At 39.9% G+C, this 16,149-nt stretch overlaps 1 protein-coding gene across 1 annotated transcript; it reads left to right on the top strand.

The window, feature by feature from the left end:
* Positions 1-456: 456 nt before the first annotated feature.
* On the top strand, positions 457-14,405 carry FMR1NB (FMR1 neighbor). Its single transcript, XM_075068424.1, has 6 exons — positions 457-532; positions 2,918-3,031; positions 4,584-4,724; positions 10,059-10,155; positions 13,349-13,491; positions 14,326-14,405. Exons 1-6 carry the CDS (start codon positions 457-459, stop codon positions 14,382-14,384), a joined length of 630 nt encoding a protein of 209 aa, XP_074924525.1. The 3' UTR covers positions 14,385-14,405.
* The last annotated feature ends 1,744 nt before the right edge of the window (positions 14,406-16,149 follow it).

The following is a 16,149-nucleotide window of genomic DNA, read 5'->3' as shown; positions in this document are numbered from 1 at the left end:
AATCTCAAGACCCAAAGGCTTTGCTTTTTCAATCTTGGCCTCTTAAACCCAATCTTTAATCATTTTTAAAAATCTTGGCTCAGAGTTTTAGTACAGGTTACCTCCATTTTAGACATCCCTCTGAGATTCCCCCAAAGGGAGTCTGTTTTCCAAAAAAAAGTGCTGAGCGCCCTGCCCTCCCTCTGAAAATCAGTCCCCTTTTAAGGTGTCTCCCATTAAGCACCCAAAATTTCAGATACCCAAAATCTCTAGTCACTTTTGAAAACCCCTGACCATCGGATTTTGGAAATGCTTTGTTTCTGTTTCTTTAATGGAGGAAGATACGGTTCCTTCTTCTGCAGCTCTCTGTTCAACTTCCTATACTGTATTTTTACAAACCTGCAGAAAGGAAAAATCCAGTAAGGCTTTTGAGGTATGGTGACTTAAATGAACGTATAACTCTGATTTATTGCAGTAATGATGCAAATGGCAACTAGCACTCAGTTTTGGGGGAGCTATGTGATTTTGGTGATGTCTTCTAGCATCTGTCCAAGTGAGTATTGCAAAGAGAAAAGTATTTTAATAGAAGTAGCAAGTAATTTTACTAGAGAAATTAAGATATTGGCTCATTGACATTATTTTTGGCTGCAATGCGCCAAGTGCTATCAAAATTCCAGTGTTTCAAATTGCACGTCATGCTGCAGATTGATTTATGTTAAACTTTAAAAAATTAAGTATTTCTCTCCCCAAATTGTAGCCCATCTTTTTCCTGTCTGTCCAGGCGTTAGATGGAAATAGTTCTCTGTTGTCTTCTACCTGTATTGAATTTTATTCTTTTTTACTTTTTTTATAGATTTTTTTCCACCTTAAAGAAATAATTTATAGTGTTCCCATTTTACAGTCTGACTCAACCTGTCAAAGGGTGAAATCAGGAGAGCCAGAAAGCCTGTTAAGAAGTGACGTATTTGGGCCCTGTACAGCAAGTAGCACAGAAGGGTTAAGAGGACTTTTGGCAAGCCAAGTTGTCAGGCAATGTGTGATATGAATAGAAGCAAACCCTGTAACGTCAAACATGCATGACAGAACAACGCACATATGAGGGATCCACGCTCACATTTTACCCTTTGCTCCTTGAGATGCCACACCACAAATGCAGCACACTTTGCCTGCGGGAAGAGGAAGAGCCACTGGTTGCTCTGCTGTGAGTACTTTTCAAGAGTGATATTGAAAGGGTTCAGACACATCTGGAAGAGCCCATTGCTCTAACATGAGGGGAAATTACTTTTTAATCACCTTCAACTCCTAATAGTCTATGGAGAGTTTACATCCAGCCATGTATACACACATTCAGAATTTCCATATGACCTGCTATGTTCATGCGTAGAGCCCTGCCAATCTGCAGATATCTGCTTTATATCCACAACTATGGATGCGAATGCAGATATCCACACATCATTTTTGCAGATTGCAGGTGGATGCAAATCCAAATTTTGTATCCGTGCAGGGATCTATTTGTGTGCAGGGCAGTTCTAGCTTCGCAGCTCTCTCTGTTCTTAGTATGGACTCACATGCATGTTTCTTTAATAGGATTGGATTGTTCTCCAGAAGAAAGGGAAACCTAGGCTTGACCAGGAATATCAGCAGTATAAGCAGTTGCCCCTGCCACTTGATTATAGGAGTAACTCCATAAGCTGCTAGTAATAGTAGGATCTTATCCTCTGGCCCAGCCTCAGGAGGGGAACATGTAACTTCATAGTTTTTCAAGATATGGCTACAAATTTTATTGAAAAGTAAGATGACTGTTAGCCAACCAACATTTCTGCAATATCTGCCACTAATAGCTCAGCTATGAGATGCTGGAACTCAACTTTGTGTTGACTCATGAGTCCTGGTGATCCATTACATTTTGTTTTTCAGGTTTCATCACCTCTCCTTTTAACCATCTGTTGTTAATATTGCCTTAGCAGTATTGTGTAATGAATTTCTTTATTTTCAATTATTTGTTGTACCAAGAAAGAGGATTGTCTTATAGTTAAGACACTGGCCTGAGACATAGGGAATCTGGATTCCACCCCTGCCTTTGCCACAGATTTCCTCTGTGGCCTTGGCAATCTCTCTGTGCTTCATTTCACTGCTTGTCAAATGTGGATAGTGATGATACTTCCTTTATTCTAACTTTGGACTGGTCTCCACTACAGCTATACATCGACCTTAGTTACGCTACTTCAGTGACTTAAGTTACATAACTGAAGTCGACATAACTTAGGTAGACTTACAGCTGTGTCTACACTGCACTGTGTTGCCGGGAGACGCTTTCCGGCCAACTTACCGTACACTTCTCGGGAAGCTGGAGTACAGAAGTCAATGGGAGAATGCTCTGCCATCGGCTTAGCAGGTCTTCACCAGACCCACTAAATTGACATCGCTGCATCGATTGCAGCAGCACCAATCTAGGTGTAAGTATAGACATGGCTGTTAAAAGTGTGACCTCTGTGGGGCAAAGACTGGTTCTTATGGTGTGTTGGTCCAGAGCACAAAGAGATTTTGATATCAAGTGAGGCCTTAATGGGCTGCTGTTATATAAATAATGAAAAGGAAGTACATCTATTGTTACATGGGGCTGGTTTTAAGTAATCTACAGCTTGTATATGAACAGTAATGCTTTAGATCTTGACAATTTCTGGTTGAAAGGATTCTTAGTATAATCTAAATTTCACAGCTATAGTTCTTTGTTCATCTTGGTTCATGAAGCAAATTGAAGTAATATAATTGAATACAGCCAAAAAAGACATTTATACTTAACCCTGCTAGCTATCAGTAGGCACAATTCATAATGACTATAAATGTCTTTGTAATAAAAGATAATCAGTATGAAAATGTCATTGCATGGAATTATGTATATATTGATAGTAATAAGCTAATCATTATGAGCTTTCAGGTTTTGCTTCACCACTTCAGCATGTTGTAAAAAGAAGTGAAGTGGCACCCAACAAACCTGAAACGAAGCTAGAAGATATATCAGAAGCTCTATTACATTTCTTCAATCCAGTGAGTAAGTGTTGCTATGATCATTGTATTGTTATCTCTCTTTTCCTCTTTTTCCTGCATTCAACATATTTGAAACATTCAACCCAATCTGTAAAACCTTGTTATAATGTCATTTAGCAGGTTTCATTAAAAGTGGCATTATATCCATGTGACATTATATTCACATTTGGAACACAGATTTGCTTTAATTCTTGAATGATTATTGCCTGCTGTAAGGTCCTTCACTCTAAATGACATGTTATATTCATGTTCGCAGTGTTATATTCATGCCATGTAACACTGGACACTTGCAGAGCAGTGTGTGAAAGGAAATAGTTGATGTGATTTATCCATGAATATTGCTATAGACATTAATAACAGGATAGTTGATGCTAAAAGGTCTGATTCTGCAGTCTTCACTCACCCAGTACTCCTTTGATTGCAATATGGGACTTTCAGATGTGCAAGGAATGCAAGCGTAGTTCCCTAATGAGATCTGAGAGCAATAAGGAAAAGGAAAACCATTATGGGCAGCACTATAGGTATGCAGATCCTCAGCTGCTGTCAATCTGCATAACCTCCCTGGAAGTCATTGGCGCTGCACCAATTTATACCAGCTGAAGATCCAGCCCCATAGACACGATAGAGAAACTGATTTAAATGTCTGATCCTGTATTATTTAACTGAACTGGCCATTTACTTCAATGGGTACAGTATCAATAATGCAGTAAGTGAATTTAGTAGGATCTATATGATGTCCCACAATGCCTGTGTAAGTGTCCTATAACCAAAGGAAGGTACGTAGTCGTAGTTTTACTGAATGTCCTCTTCTCCTCAGGCCCCTTTTAACAATTTCTAATGTTTATATTGGTATCTAACTCTTTTATGTAAAAGTATACATGCGTTGTTTGGGAAATACAGTCACTCTCTTGAACACTGAAAATGCCAGTTTTACAGAAAAGTAAACTGCAGATAACATGTTGGAGAAGACTCATTATTCATAAATATTTTATACATTTAAGACCTTTATACAGAGTTTCTGAATAAATTCATTATTAAACAGCAAAATTTTAAAAATAGTTCAAATGTACTGTAGCCATCTGGATGATATTTTCTTAAGTTTTTGTCCCTGCCTGCTGAAAATGACTTCCCAGTAGGAGCATACCATTAAGTACCAGGCAAAGAGATATACAGGTAGATGCAACATACCGTGTGGTAGGTCTTTCAGAAAACCATACATTAGAATTAAAACTTGTGAGGTTTTTTGTGTTGCATTTTCTTTGAGAAGATCTCTGATCAGAAAACAAAATCTCTGTTTCTAGTTCTTTTTCAAAATGGAAACACACAACACTGTGCTATTTACAGTCTAATATGGAGTGATTGTTCCATATCAAAAAGTTGATTATACCATTCCCTTGAATGTATTCCCCATCAAAACATGCTGAATATATATAATTATCATAACATTATAAAATATACAAATGTATAATTATTTAATAAAATTATAATTATGTAATTATTTGATTGAGCATTGTTCTTAGAACTGAAACAACATGCTTTGTTTTAATTTTTGAAAGCATGTCGTCCCAAAGAAGATCAAACAGTAGTTGCTTGCCGCGCAGGAGAGAATATTAACAAGACTACTTGTCTGAAAAATAGATGTTGTCACTCTTCCAAAAAAAGCAGTCAACTGAAGTGCTATACCCCACTCAAAGACCGTAAGTAAGTCTTGTGAATTGTTGCAGAATTCTCTTAGCTAAATGCATCATCTGCTCAGATTCTGTGTTCTTCTGTTCTGTTTATTACCTTAACTTTTCAGTGTACCACTCTGTCAGGTAAGCTATAGCTTGTTGCATACAATGTAATAGAGAGGTCGGATCACTGATACAGAATGATCTGGATTTGCTTAATAAACTGGGCACAGGCAAATAATGTATGTTTCAGTACAACCAAATGTAAGATCGTACATCTAAGAACAAAGAATGCAGATCATATTTGCAGGATGGGGAATTATATCCTGGGAAGCAATCTGAAAAAGCTTGAGAGTTCATGGTGGTAATCAGCTGTACATGAGCTCTTAGTGTGAGACTGTCGCCAAAAGGGTTCATGTATAAACACTTGGAAGTATAAACGGGAAGATTAAGAAAGAATAGAGAGGTTATATTGCCCCTCTGTATTTGTCACTTGTGTGACCACTGATTTGAATACCGTATCCAGTTTTACTGTCCACAATTCAAGAACGATATTGAAAAATTGGAGAGGATTCACAGAAAAGCCAAAGGAATGATTAAATGACAGGAAAACATACCTTATAGTGAAAGACTCAAGGGGTCTGATCCTCAAAGGTATTTAGGCACTGAACTCCTATTGAAATCAATACTTGTTACTTTTCGTCTTCATCAATCTAACTTTCACTTAGGCATGAAAGTTATTGGAAATTAGATACTCTTATTTCTTCAGAGAATATTGGAGATTTATACGGATATTAGGGCTATCAAGTAATTTAAAAAATTATGATTAATCACAAGATTTAAAAACATTAATTGCAATTAATCATGATTAATCACACTTTTAAACAATAATATAATATCATTTAAATATTTTGGATGTTTTCTACTTTTTCAAATAGATTGACTTCATTTACAACACAGAATACAAAGGGTATAGTGCTCACTTTATAATTATTTTTGGATTAAAAATATTTGCACTGTGAAAAACCCCCAAAAATGATATTTTTCAGTTCACCTAATACAGGTACTATAGTTCAAATTATTTGTCATGAAAGTTGAACTTACAAATGTAGAATTATGTATGAAAATAGTTGCATTCAAAAATAAAACAATGTAAATATTTAGAGCCTGCCAGTCCACTCACTCCTACTTCTCATTCAGCTAATCATTCAGACAAACAAGTTTGTTTACATTTACAGGAAATAATGCTGGCCCCTTCTTGTTTACAATGTCACCTGAAAGTGAGAACAGGCACTGTTCGCCTGGCACTGTTGTAGCTGGCATTGCAAGATATTTACATGCCAGATGTGCTAAACATTTGTATACCCCTTCATATCTGCCACATAAATACCTTGCAATGCAGGCTACAGAAGTGCTATATGAATGTCTGTCCTCGCTTTCAGGTTACATTGTAAATAAGCGGGCAGCATTATCTCCCGTATATGTAAACAAACAAGTTTATCTCAGTGATTGGCTAAAGAGGTAGGATTGAGTGGACCTGTAGGCTCTAAAGTTTTACATTATTTTGTTTTTGAGTGCAGTTATGTAACAAAAAAAAAAATCTATATTTTTAAGTTGCACTTTCCCGATAAAGGGATTGCTCTACAGTGCTTGAATGAGGTGAAGTGAAAATTATTTCTTTTGTTTATCATTTTTACAGTGCAGATATTTGTAATAAAAAATAATATAAAGTGAGCACTGTACACTTTGTATTCTGTGTTGTAATTGAAATCATTATATTTGAAAATGTAGAAGAACATCCAAAATATTTAATATTTTTCAACTGGTATTCTGTTGTTTAACAGTGTGATTTAAAAATGTGATTAATCATGATTAATTTTTTAATTGAGATTAATTTTTTTTTCAATTAATCACGTGAGTTAATTGTGATTAATTGACAACCCTCATGGATATGGGTTTATATCCAGAGCACTGTCAAAGACAAGATACTAGATGAGAGTGGTTCTGGGAGATTTGCCATTAACTTCAGTGGGAACAAGATCAAGCCCTAAGAAAACTCTGCAAAAGTTACAGATATCAGTATTACAATGGAAGGTTATTTCTAGTTGAGGTGGGTCTGAATGGAAGACTGGCCTAACTTTACAGCTCATGTAAACTATCATATCTCCATTGACTTGAATGCTGCTACACCAGTTTATGTGAGCTGAAAACCATCATCATGTTCCCATTATGCCACTGGTATTTAGGGCAGCGACAAAGCTCCTCTACTCCTGTCTATTTCTGGCAAGCCTTTCAGCTCAGCTGTGCCCCAGGTTTTTCAGCTCAGCTTCCACAGCTCTTTGCCATGTTTTTTTCGGGTGGCCTAGTTTTTGCTTGGCTTCAGATGTCCGTCTTATTATTACTCTGGTGATGGAAACAGTTTCCATCCGAAGCACATGGCCAATTCATCTCCAGAGCATCCTGGCAATGATGGTGCTCATATCTTCTTGGCTGCACTGTGTCAATAGATCTTGGTGTGAGATTGTTCTGGGCCAAAAGATATGGAGGATTTTTGAAACAGGTTGTATGGAATGAAGACAGTTTGGCCATGTCATAATTTCTCGTGCCCCACCATTCTGCACTAAAAAGTAGTGTTTGAAAGTACCCAGCTCTGATAAATCTTGAATTTGGTTTTGATGTTGTATTTTGATGATTTCCAGACAGTATTTAAGCTCCAAAGGTGTTCCTGGCTTTATTGATTCTGTTCCCAATGTCCTGGCTTGTTCCACTGTCCTGGCTGATGGTGCTGCCCAAATATGGGAATGTTTCTGCATTAGTGAAAACATGGTCCTCTATCCGTACTGGTGATGGTGAGGCAACATTAAAGGCCATGATATCTGTCTTATTGCTGCTGATTTTCAGTCCAATCTGCTGGCTGAATGCATTGGGTTAAGTTGCTTTTTCTTGTATATTGTGTTGGGTATGTGATAGGAGAGCAAGATCATCTGTGAAGTCCGGGTCTTCAAGGGATGAGAAGAGTGTCCATTCAGGGCCTTTTTGCATGTCTTCTGCTGTACGCTGCATTACCCCATCAATGGCAATGTGGAAGCGGATTGCAGACATGACACACCTGTGACGTATTCCTGTTTTAACTTCAAAACTGAGCTCACTGTGATCAACACTGCATGTAAAGTGGGAATAGAAGCTTTGAATTATATTGTTTATACGGAGATGAATTCTATATGGCCACAGAATGCACCACAGGCTGGTCCTGTGAATGCTATCAAAAGCCTTTTCAGAGTCTGAGGTTTATGTAGAGTTGCCATTGCCGTTGTAAGCATTGTTCTATTATGTTTCATAGAGTGAATATCTGCTCTGTGGATCCACGCCTGTTCTGAAAACTGGCTTGATCTCTTCTGAGAACAGCATATAACAGAGGCAGTTGATAACGGAGTATGATCTTACACCAGGGGTTGGCAACCTTTCAGAAGGGGTGTGCCAAGTCTTCGTTTATTCACTCTGATTTAAGGTTTCACTTACCAGTAATACATTTTAATGTTTCTAGCAGGTCTGTTTCTATAAGTCTATAACACATAACTAAACTATTGTTGCATGTAAAGTAAATAAGGTTTTTTAAATGTTTAAGAAGCTTCATTTAAAATTAAATTAAAATGCTGAGCCCCCCGGATCGGTGGCCAGGACCCAGGCAATGTGAGTGCCTCTGAAAATCAGTTTGCTTGCTGCCTTCGGCACACGTGCTATAGGTTGCCTACTCCTATCTTACACCACTGAGAGTTCCTGTCTTTGGTATCTTCACTTAGAACCCCATTGGTCCACTCACCTGGCACTTTTTCTCTTTCCCAGACTCATGTGAATAGAGGGACCAAGATAGATGCGGCTAACTTGGGATTTGCCTTGAACAATTCTGCATGCAAGTTATCCTTGCCAGGAGCTTTCCTGTTTTTTGAGGATTTGATGGCTTGAATGATGTCTTCCTTAGTTGGGGTGTCTATATTGATATCAAGATCTGGCCTCATATTTCCATGAAACCCCAAAGAAATATTCATAAGTTAACATTTTTACTATTCAATTTCCATTTATTTGAGCACACAGCGCTAATAATGGAAACAGCAAACCAAAGTAAGGCCAAATTCTGATACCTTTACTCCAGTTTAGTAGCATCTTATTCCAGGAGCGATTCCACTAGCTTGAGGGGGAACTATTCACAGAGTAAGGTACTATTTACTGTGAGTCAAGCTACCAGAATCTGTAAATTAGTGAGAGTCATGACACAGTCATAAAGTCTTTAATAATATTCAGTCCATGATTCGGCTATGTTATGTGTAAATAGACTGTTCACCATAGTGGAGAGCAAAGATATACAGTGAATTACAGCTCTCCAGTTCAGTTCAGGGCGCACACTGAAATGAACGTTAACATTAAATATGCTTATTTAGCAGCAACTGCTTGATTCCTCATTTAATTTAAGCTTTTATTGTTTGGAAGTAAACATCAAGGGCATAGTATTTCATCTAGCTATCTGTATGTAAATTAATTGGCTATGTGAATACTCCAGGATGTACAACATATGTCCAAAGAAAACACACACGCTTATGGCCTTGGGAACACATGCTGTGTGCAAAATAACAGCAGAGATCGATCTGTTGACAAAAGACCAAACACTTAACAGACATTAGACTCAGGGCACTCACATTTCTGTAAGCAACTCAAGGGCTTGATCTTGGGAGTTTTGCTATTGACTTTAATGGGAACAGGCTCGGTCCCTAAGAAAATGTTGAAAAGCTAGAGACATCAATACTGCAATGGTGAAAGGTAATTTCTAGCAGAGGTAGCCATAGGTGCTGGAACTAAGGATCTTGGGGTGTGCTGCCACACCCTCTGGCTTGAAGTGGTTTCCATTATATAGAGAGTTTACAGCTTGATTAAACACCTCCAGCACCACCACTATAAAAATTGTTCCAGCACCCCTGAAGGTGGTTCGGAACTGGAATAGCAGCCTAAATTTTCATGACTGGCTGGTGATTTTGTGTGTCTTAATTATGTGTCTTAATTTTTGTGTGCCCAATTTGAAATACCTTTAAAGGAGCCTCATTACATAATTGCAAGTTACTTCTAAAAAATCAGAGGCTTCCAGTTGAACATGTCAAATATCTGTGATGTTTGGATTCAGTTCAGATTCCGGATTTGATCTTTTAAATCTGGATTCATTTCTAACATCTGCTTATTTTGCTCATATAACAGGACTATTTAAATACATCTGGCTTTCTTAGATGTTGTTTTCTCTATTGAATCAGTCAAGTATGCTTGAATCTAGCTCTCTAGATCACACACAATTAATAAATACTTCTATTGAACCAACAGGACTTCAGCTGACACTGCGAATGTTTGCACTTGGAATAGGAGGAATGATTATTTTGGGATGTCTGCCACTTTTCTGCTGTACATATTTACAGGGAAGGTAAGAAAATATTGTGTGACGCTGAACTAAACACACATCACACTACCGCAGTAACTTGGAAGTGTGGACTGTAGATGTGTTTAAAGCCATTAAGGGGGAAGAGGGCACAAAGCAGTCAAGTCTATTGTATAAACATCAAAAAAGAATGGTTTTATTTTAGAACCCTGATAAAAAGTAAAAATAATTTGACTTGGAAAATGTTCAGGTAACAGATTCCATGTACTATTTCTGTACACAGTCACCCCTTCCAAAGACCCAGGTTTGTAGCCTTTCAGCCCAATCTTGCAACTGTCTTTGCTTGGGAAGACCCATGCACCAGTGCAGAAACCCATTTACTTGAACGGGGCTTTAAGTAGCCATAGAGATCTGCCTGCAAGGACTTCCATGCAGAATTGCTTGCTTGGAGCAGGAGGTATTCCAACCCCTGCTTTCCCCTTTCCTTAACCCGGCCCTCTGCTCCCCCTCCTCAACCCCTTTCTCTCCTCTCCCCTTCTCAGCTCGCCGACCCCTGCTCGGCTCCACCAAGTGCACTTGCTCTCCCAACTTTGTCCCCTCCTGCAGCCCCAGCCAGCCTCTCCCTGCTGCCTGTTGGTTCACTAGCTCTGGAAACTTCCTCCATGCTGCTTCTACCTTGATCTTGCTCCACATACCAGTGCCTGCTGTTGTCCTGGCCCAGCAGAAGTGAGAGCATGGCAGGAGGGGTGCTTCCAGGACACACATGGGGGTGGGAATGAGTGGGGAGTGACCCACCTAGGCCCTTTCCAGTACCACATTGTTTTAACCATTTAAAGAAATTTGCCAGAATTTCTGTTTGCCAGAAGCTGGAAATGGGAGCTAGGGGATGAATCTCTTGGAGATTACCTGTTCTATTCATTCCCCCTGGGGCACCTGGCATTGGCCATTGTCAGAAGACAGGATACTGGGCTAGATGGACCTTTGGTCTGACTCGGTATGGCCAATCTTGTGTTCTTATTTCCCCCATTTTCCTCCCCTAACCCAGAGTAAAAGTACCATTTGTGAACACAAAGCTGGCAAACAAGAAGTAGAACAAACCAAATGGCCACTTTGGGCCAGATTCACAAAGATACTTAAGCGCCTAACTTCCATTGAAATCAATGGAGTTAAGTGCCTAAATAATTTTGTCAATCTTGGTCTTCGTCTGGCAGTGCCTCAGTCATTTCAAGGGGAAGCTGCAGTGCTGCATACCCAGCTGGGGTGAGGGCACGAATAGCAGCTCCAGTAACTCAGCCAACATTTGTCCAGCCCAGCATGGGCTGCTGTCTAGATGATGGTCCACCATGGTGTCCACTGACAGGTATCCTAGATCCAGAGAAAACTCCGAAACAACAGTGAAATGGGGTGGAGAGAATATTCCCCCAGTGCTAAGAGTGATTGATTGCTCTTTGTAATATAAGGGTAAGTGGAGGGAAACAAGAAAACTGCCCCATATTTGCCCCATCTCTCCTCACGAGTAGAGGGAGGGCAAAACCTTTTCTTTTCACCTCAATCTTAGAAGGCAATTCTGCAAAATGGTGAAGTTATTTATGGCAGAAAAATGGCTACTGCACAGGCAGTGACATGCAATTGTGGATCAGGAGTGTGTGAAACATTGTGAGTGTTATATGAATGGTTTACAGTACTGATATTATGGTGCCGTTCAGAATATTTATTCTGTTATAGTAATGGAGAAAGATTTATTCTCTTAAAATGGACATTCATATTGAATGGATAACACTTCGTATAACACAAATAGCTCGGTTAAGGTGATAGAACTGCCATGTTTTTCTTAAGAATATTTTCTGCAATTTGCTGTACTAAAAAGATACCAGGAGGCTGTGGGGGGGGACACACACACCTCTCAGTGGTTTGAGCATTGGCCTGCTAAACCCAGGGTTGTGAGTTCAATCCTTGAGGGGGCCACTTAGGGAACTGAGGTAAAAATCTATCTGGGGATTGGCCCTGCTTTGAGCAGGAGGTTGGACTAGATGACCTCCTGAGATGCCTTCCAACCCTGAAAGTCTATATGCACACACTCTCCCACTAATGCTGCGTCTCGCCAGATGGCTATTTGCTGGAGAGTTCCACATTTAGACACATCCTGCTGTGCCAATTGCCACATTACAACTTACACTGTGCTCAACAGCTGATATTCAGAATGCAGAGAGCCACACTGAGCTGTCAGTGACTCTGGAACCAGGAGGCAAAAAATTAGCATAATATGATCTTCAAAAAATTGCTTGAAAATGAATTCATGTTTGTTCTTTTGGAGAGAACTCGCGTTAAAGTTTAAATGCTTATTTTTGCATTTTTTGTATTTTTTTCATTATACAGTTTAACTAAGAATATTGCTCTTTTACTAAGAGGGCTTTTGTAATGTGGTGATTAACCAGATGCTAAATGGTTTTAATTTCCAGCATTGTATATTGGAATTCTAGGAAAGAAGCAAACCTATTACATAGTAACTTTGATAGAGTTTTGGTACTTTGAGAAGGCTGTTGATAGAGGAGGAGGCCTTGACAAACATTCTCCTGATGATCCATACTTTGGTACCCGGGATCATCAGGGCTGGTCTAAGTTGCATTGGCTACAACAGCCCCTCAGGGGTCATTCCAGCAACCAGGGACTGTTGGAGTGCAATTCCATGGTCGTTTCCTTGGCCATGTGATCTACACAAGGGGGATCCCAGATGACCACTTAAATAGATTTAATGGGACCAAGGATTTGATCCACAGTATCTACATTTTCATAAGATTTTTTTCCCCCTTTCTTCCTCTTTGCTTCCATTGTTCAGTCTCTCCTTAGTAAAATATGAAGCCAATAAATTTGAGTGAAACATCTGAACTCACATTGTTCCAGCTGGTTCAAAATTATGCAAGATAAATATGACCATCTCTAGTTCAAAGATAATATGATAACTAAGGTAGTTGATGCAAATGGATTTTAGAGAAGAATAGGAAAGAGGTTTGGAATATATAATGAAAAAGCAGAGAAGTCCTTGGAAGAAAACCTCAGAGATGGCAAAGTCTGTCCAGGTGCTTTTCCTAGCCTGAAACTCCTTTAACTTCTAGGGCTGAAATCCTGGCCCTACTCAAGTCAATGGGAGTTTTGCCAGTCAGGATTTCACTCTAGGTCTTTGTGATCTTTCCTCCTTTGGATAGGACTCAATTTCAGCTGCAGTTTTAATGTGTTGCAGTAAGTGTGCCAACCCTTTGCTAAGAGCAAACAAAGAAATTGAGCAAATTGTTCAGAAGCAAACAGATACGAGTGAAAACATTGGTGGCTATTTACTGGATTTACTTAGAGAAGATGCTAAAGGCCACAAGCAGAAGAAGAAAGGTAGGGATTTGATTTAAAAGTTCATCTAAACTGTTAATTGTTAGAGTATTACATCGGCGTTTTAGTTAATGTTGTTGCCTTAGTATCTATTCTTTAACTGTATAGTAATAAACACTGGCAGCAAGCCTCCAGATCAATAAACTATGCCAACAGGCTCAATTTATTAGGTATCACCCCAATTTTATGGCATGGGAGAAATAGGGGATCTGCACGGTGAGAAGGAAAAATCCTTTCCTCTTTCCTAGGCTGAAGAATGACACTGGAGTCTCACCGTGGCCAATACTGCACCCTTGAGTTTGCAATAGCCCCCACTGCTCCTTCAGGTGGATCTGTGCACTGGTGGATCCACTGGCTCTGCCCCCACTCCTTCCAGTCAGCCCCACCTCTGCAAAAACTCTATTGTGTTAGGTGCATGGAGGAACCAACCAAAGAGTCAGGTTAACCTGCTCACAGGAGCTGAGGATCCATTGCAAAGACCTGAAAAATCTTATCCTGCCAGGCCAGAGTGGAGAAGGATGGGCAGGATTTAGCTCTGTGGTCTCTGCATGATCACATAGGTCAGATTCTGCCACCCATCTTGCATAGAGGATCAATTTACTTCACAAGTAGCCTCATTGAAATGAATGGGACTGATGGTGGAGTAAAGTGTTGCTCCCCTTGTGTGAGGATATCATAATCTGCCCATAATAAGTAACATTTAACAATGGAGTGAAAAGGGTCATCAGTCAATGATAAAACTTGAAAGCAAGAGCATTAGCTTAGAGCAAAGGAGATTTTAAACACTACCCTAACTCTACCTTTACACTGTGTTTGCTATTTCTTTTTCCTTTATAGAGAAAATGCCAGCTGATCTTGAACAGCCTGGGCAAGACAAGGATGCCAATGTAACCTGAATGTATGTCAGAAAACGAGTTGTTTCTTTGTTAGTGTCAACATCCTGTGATAACCAATGCTGAGTTTTTGCACCAGAAATTCGTAATATTTTATAAACTTACATCTTCATCAGCATATTCACCTCCATGTCATTTAAATATTTCCTGGGAGGAGCAATGTCATTGCTAAGAAGGCTTACGCTACTGGGGGGCAGTTCGTCAGTCAATGTTAAAGCCATCCTCCATTAATAATATACTAGAGTCCTCTTAACTGTAATACCCCTGAGCAAGGCAAGTAAGAGCTCTAATTAAGCGACTGTCCCAACAAAGAGTTAAATTAAGACACTTACATAGCCAGCTAAATTCATTATCCTTTACTGGAAGATATAAAATCTACTTGGAAAATTTCCCTGGAATCAGGAGATTTAAAAGCACAAATCAGCTGATGTGGCCTGGGTTTCGGATTAGCATAATTAATTAATTAAGCCCCATGTGTCCTGAGGGGCAGGTGTTGCTAGATGTCCAAGTGTAATAGTTGGAACAAGCTTTTGTTCTGTCTGTGCTTGACGTTTTTTCTTAACTTTTCACCTCCACTAGTGGTAGCAGTGGCTTGGTAACTTAAATCACCATGTCTCAGGAGCTTTGTCTACCCTTGAGCATTGTGACTTTAGAAGTTGAACTGCTGTGATTGAACCAGTGTGAGTAGCTGTGGTGCAGCGCACAAGCCACCCTGCTTCAGGTGCAGTTCTCGCCTGTGTTCACACACAGCACTCGAATCAATTGATGAAATTGCACAGTCACCATGGGTACTTATCCCATGGATTCTGACACAGCTCCCTAAAGCACTGAATTGTGGGAAGTCATACACAGTGTTCTGACATCCTAAAGGATTTGTGGAAGGAAGTCCCTTAACTCCTGGAGAATTGCCGGCATTTTGACAATTTATTCCAAAAAACGAGCTCAGGTTGGAGCTCAGGTTGGAAAGATCAGAGCTCACTCTCTGCTAAGTGAGCACATTTGGTGTCTGCAAACCTTAAATTTCAGCACAGATGTCTAAGGCATTCCAAAGGCAAGAGTGTAGCGCACGTGGTCAATCAGAGACCAAGACCAGTGGTTCATGGACTTCAAGCTACAGCTCTTGAATGGAGGCTTTTCTATCTCTGCCCCATGCTAGCTAGCTCCAGGCAAAACAACACTTTGGGCGCCATGACCATGACTCATTGACTGGTAGAGCAAGTTGTTCTTGGGACTTGGAATGAGTAGCACCGACTGCAGAATTTCCAAGGCATGGGAGACATTTCTGTGCCTGTTTGAGGAACTTTCAACCACATTACAGCACCAGGCCACCAGCATGAGGACTCTGATCACAATGGAAATGAGTGTGGTGATCACCCTGTGGAAACTGGCTACCTTGGTTGCTTACTGGATACCAGTTGTGGGTTGGGAAGTTCATTGTTCAGGGTGTTGTGCTGGAGGTGTGTATGGCAAAACTTCAGGTACTGCTAGAGGTGTGATTAAGGTGACTGGAGAATTTTGAACACTTACGTTGCCTAAACTGTGCAAGTGACATTGAGAAATAACCCCGAGCCCATTCTGAGCCAGCCATATCAGTCCAAAGAAGATAACATCAATGATTACCGCTCCATGGTGATGCAAGCACTGGTGGACTCTTATAACCAGTTTTTGGAGATTTTCATCATTTGGTGTGCGTAAAATGCACAATGCCAGAATTTTGAAGAACTCAGCTCTGTTCAGGAGAGGACAGCATGGGGCACTCTTTGCAAGC

Source organism: Chelonoidis abingdonii, chromosome 8 (genome assembly GCF_003597395.2).
Source record: "Chelonoidis abingdonii isolate Lonesome George chromosome 8, CheloAbing_2.0, whole genome shotgun sequence".
Lineage (NCBI taxonomy): Eukaryota > Metazoa > Chordata > Testudines > Testudinidae > Chelonoidis > Chelonoidis abingdonii.
Note: the sequence above shows the minus strand (reverse complement) of the source record. Positions and strands in the feature narration are given on the sequence as shown.

What these genes read in the sequence shown, in the direction of transcription:
- FMR1NB (XM_075068424.1), top strand. Translation starts at nt 457, where the DNA reads ATGATGCAAATGGCAACTAGCACTCAGTTTTGGGGGAGCTATGTGATT. An exon ending in ACATTTCTTCAATCCAGTGA is followed by an intron (nt 3,032 to 4,583) that starts GTAAGTGTTGCT and finishes AATTTTTGAAAG; the next exon opens with CATGTCGTCCCAAAGAAGAT. An exon ending in CTATACCCCACTCAAAGACC is followed by an intron (nt 4,725 to 10,058) that starts GTAAGTAAGTCT and finishes TTGAACCAACAG; the next exon opens with GACTTCAGCTGACACTGCGA.